General features: G+C 34.1%; 1 protein-coding gene across 1 annotated transcript in view; it reads right to left on the bottom strand.

Annotated features, from left to right (window-relative positions):
• Window positions 1-2,424: 2,424 nt before the first annotated feature.
• The window catches only part of LOC128223678 (serine/threonine-protein phosphatase 1 regulatory subunit 10-like), a 40,254-nt gene continuing 38,146 nt past the window's right edge, over window positions 2,425-4,532 (bottom strand). The window contains exons 19-20 of the mRNA XM_052932968.1: window positions 4,144-4,314; window positions 2,425-3,787 (exon numbers count right to left, since the gene is read on the bottom strand). Of these exons, the coding sequence (XP_052788928.1) occupies window positions 3,681-3,787; window positions 4,144-4,314 (278 nt within the window). The 3' untranslated portion in view covers window positions 2,425-3,680. The remainder of the gene's footprint in view (window positions 3,788-4,143; window positions 4,315-4,532) is intronic.

Genomic DNA, 4,532 nt, shown 5'->3' with positions numbered 1-4,532 from the left:
TTTAAAGTAATTGTTTTTAGTTTTTATTATAAAATCCAACTGGTAGTCATATATGAAGTTGTGGTCCCGATTGTCCATCAATTGACAATGAGATTGGTTTTAAAAGTTGGAGGTAAACAAGCCAGACAAGTGCATTTCCTTTGGGTATTCCCTATTTATTTCTGTAATTTTTAAATTTACTTGCATGCATGCAGGCCTTCCAGCAGCAACTAACAAAAAGTAGGAGGTTTTCTGACAGAAAAGAAGGAAATAGTAGGAATATTTTTTACAAAAAAGTAAGGAAAAGAGAAGGAATATTTTTGGTCAAATGTGTAATTATTAATAGCTATTAACTTACCTAGAGGAGGTGTTTTTAATGCAAAATCATACCATTCTTTATGCCACATTAAATATTTTAGTGAATGATGCTTGGTCGGTTTCTGTTGCTGAACTGTGTGGTCATCAACCCTCAGCCTTTATTATGAAAGATGATGCATGTCAAAGTGAAACATGTTGCCACACCTTTCAACAACAGAAAACGGCCAGTTTGACATCTTTTGATCATTTTCTGCAAATAAAACTAGCACAATGATCATACTTTAATATTTTTGCGGACTTTATTTTCAAAAAAGTAGGAATAGTAGGAGTTTTTTAGAAAAAAGTAGGAAGCTGTTAAAAAAAGTAGGAAAAAGTAGGAACGCTGGAAGGCCTGTGCATGTCAAACCTGACAAAAGTTAGATATTTCATAGATTTCTGATTGTGATCATGACCAGTAGATGAGCCCTGTAGTTTTTGGGGTCATTTAAGACCAAGGTCAAAGTTGCAGTGACCTCTAGTGAAAAAATGGGTTTCCAATCATTTTCGTAGGAATATTGATCATCAACAGAAGATGAACCTTTGGTTTTGAGGTCAGCAACAAAGGTCAAGGTCGTAGTGACCCTCATAATTGGTATAGAATACAGTCAATGATGGGCTCGCCTGACAGGTGACACATCCGATTTACTAAATTCTAGCTGCAGATATATATACATGCTCAAATATTGTCTTTGAAGTTCATTGATTTGAAAAGTGTAATTAACAATTTTCATCAATTGGTTTAAAGTTAAATTATTCCACATCGAGTCCTTGTGGGCAGGAAGTTATGTTGTCAGTTTTCCTATTGTTTTCTTGACTGTACCGCCATGGATAAGCTATCCTAGTAAAACTTTTAATTTATTCTTTGCTGCAACTTCGGTATCAAACAGCAAACTTATCATAATATTAGTGTTTACAGATGCATGACCATAATTTTTTTTTAAGCAAGTCCCATTAAAGTGCTCTAGTCTTACTGTTTGTATGTCTGAAATTGTGACTGCTTGTCATATGTACAGATAGTATATTTTTTAATTTTGATAATTAATGAAATATGGCTGCATGGTGCCAACTGCATACATGCAGCATGACAGTAATCACGGTCAGGCATCATCAGATGTCCAAACTTACCAATTAACATCAAGGACCCTTTCTTATTGTTAATCATAGTATACAATTGCTTTTTCAAAACAATATTTCTTAGAGGTACAAAGAAGATTTTTTTTTTAATTGTTTTATTTCTCAGTTCACAGATTTTTTTTATTTTACATAGAATTATTTATCTTACAATATTTTGCCATACACATGTTGAAAAGATGGTCCCTATAATCTTGTAAACAATAAGGCATAGCTTCTGACTTTTTGGCACATTGTTAAACCTCTCGAAACATTCGTCAAGAGCACTGAAGCAGTAGGTATGATCAATTTTCCTGTATCTTCTCTTATAAAGCTTAGAGAAAAAGGATATTCAGATAGATTTTTTAAACATAAAACAGGAAGGCGGCAAACTTGTTACCTCTGGGTCAGTTTTGACAGCAGGGCAATAATAAGAATAACTTGATAGAGGGCTTTCATATGACACTACATTCAAAATAGGGTCTGTATCTAATGGTTTTAGACAAGAAGATTTTTTTTAAAGATTTCACTATATATCTTTATGTTAAACAGGTGACCCCAAAGGTGTGGTCAATTTTGAACAAGTGTGGTCAACTTTGAACAACCTTGGTAGAGGACCATTAGACAATGTTACACACCAAATAACTATGCTCTAGGCCATGTAGATTTTGTCGAAAGGATTTTCAAAGTTTTCCTTTCGGATGCCATGACAACCAAAGTTCTGCATATAATTCATTTCTTTGAACAATTTTGAAAGGGCACCAACCAAGGAACACTCCTGTTTCATCAAAATTGTTTAACAAATCATCAAAGAGTGGTTTGGGAGGGGATGATGTTTGAAGATAACTTTGAAGATGCATGACGAAAGATGACACCGGAAGACGGGCATAGAGTGATCACAATAGCTCACCTGAGCAATACATTCATGCCAATAAATACATACAAGACAACCTTTTTTTTATTTATAATTTTTATTCAACATTTTGTACTTTTTCTTCAATATCTTTTTTTATAATTTAGTTTCAATTCAAAAGTATAAAATCATAACATACAAAGATGTGTACATCATTCGAAAACACTTTTTTTCTGGTCATTCAAGCAATATATGACCATGTAAAACATCATGGTCACACATGATCATGTTGTATATATATATTAATGTACATTCTCATTTTCAACACTATACCTTTGAACCATTTCTGATCAAGGCATGGTATAAACAAAACAATAGTCGTTTAAACACTGTTTGAGCAAAGTTAAATTCTCATAACATTTATACAATGAAATAATATTTACAATTTGAATTTGCAAGCTATAATAAAGAAATAGCAAGTATAAAGTTCATTATTTTCCGGTCTGACTGTTAAAAACAAGATTTAAACTTAAAGCTAGTAACAAAAAAAAGTTTAATTTGTATTCAAAACTTGTATGTCAATTTTAGATTTTGAACACAGGATTTAAATAATCCAAATTCATTATTGTAAACTCCAAAGCATCTCAATACTATAATGTAAAGTGTTTTCATTCAAGCATTTCAATTACAGTCAGTAGTGAACGTTGCAGTGTTATACAGAATTAACAGTCCACATAGCACTGAATCGTTCATTCATTCAGAAAATTGCAATACTGATTGAACACGGTATAAAGACATAGCGGGATATTGTTTTGACAACGCCATTCATTGCAGTTATATAACTGTCATTAGCGCATTTGTACACACATGTATCAGTAAATACTGTCAAGTTTTTCTTCTTCTCATTGGTCAGAAGTAACCACTTCTTTTCTCACTGAACATCTAGAATCATTCACAACATGATACTGTAAGGCCACACAAGTTGGTCCATTTTCCACAGTGTTACCCACTTCTGGTCAGAATGTCTAGCACTCTTTGCTGCCATAGTTTCAATGTAATATCACAGTTTTATCGTTATGAACACTTTTCATTTTAAATCCAACTTCATATGCTTCTTTGACATTCTCAGCAGCTAATCTTTCCACATGCTCAGTCTTGACAGAAATTGCGTCCTTTCCTCTCTCACAGAAACAAACTCTGTTCCATTAGTATGCCTTTCTAGGATTATTCTCAGAACTTTAGCACCATATTGACTACTTCATGGTCCTTTTCTGAGCAGTTAATGCCACCTTCCCGTCAATCTAAACCTTCTGAGCAAAACCCTTTGCCTTACAGGAAAGTTATGGTTACAGCCAACCATACAGTGTCAGGCTACAGAAGGTCAGGTGTCTATGGAATCATTATTTGGTTGTTTATGTACACCTGGGTGAAGAAAGTCGCAGTCATCGCCCATTCTACAGTAACCATTCTTTTGGAAGTGAACACATGCTGAAAACAAAGGAATAAATTTATTTTATTTAGTAAATATTATTGGTCACTTCATGTTCAATCCTTAAGTATTGAATAATGGGCCAGTATGTATATATATACATTACAGTCTCAGAAAACTTTTAAGGACCACTATTCATATATCATGGTACCCGGTAGGCTCAACATGTGCACTTATGTAATGTTTAAATAAACTAGGGTCTCTTTTAAGATATGTGTCCAACTTGTAATCGATCTGGAACAGTTTATAATTCTTGCTGCAATAATATTATCAAATAAAGACGGGTAGAATTTTTTTTTAAATATAAAATTTATATCTTTGAATAAAAAACGTTTCAATTTTAGAAATGGCTTACCTTTTTTTCGGTATCGGTCATCCCGCCTGTTAGGGTTGGGTCCGCCTCCTCTCTTCCCACCTCGAAGCCCTGGCTGCCAGCTGCCCCGCATACGGAAATTACCTGGACCCTGGTTGGGGTTTCCAAAGTTCCCTCCACCCATGTTAGGGCCTCCCCAGCTGCCTTGGGGACCTGTGTAAAAAGAAATACCGTTTAGAGTAAACATTGAAAAACTGCTTCAAGACATTTGGTCAAGGTGCTTATTTGCCATAGAAATTTTTTTAGTCATCAAACCTGTGCTTCATTCAAGTAAGGCAATTTTACATGCCTGGATTTTTATTGTGACTGACTAAAACATGGCAAGCCTCTTGGAATACTGAAGAATAATTTTTAACCACCTAACAGATTAT

This window comes from Mya arenaria, chromosome 17 (assembly GCF_026914265.1).
Source record: "Mya arenaria isolate MELC-2E11 chromosome 17, ASM2691426v1".
NCBI classification, from domain to species: Eukaryota; Metazoa; Mollusca; class Bivalvia; order Myida; family Myidae; genus Mya; species Mya arenaria.
Note: the sequence above shows the minus strand (reverse complement) of the source record. Positions and strands in the feature narration are given on the sequence as shown.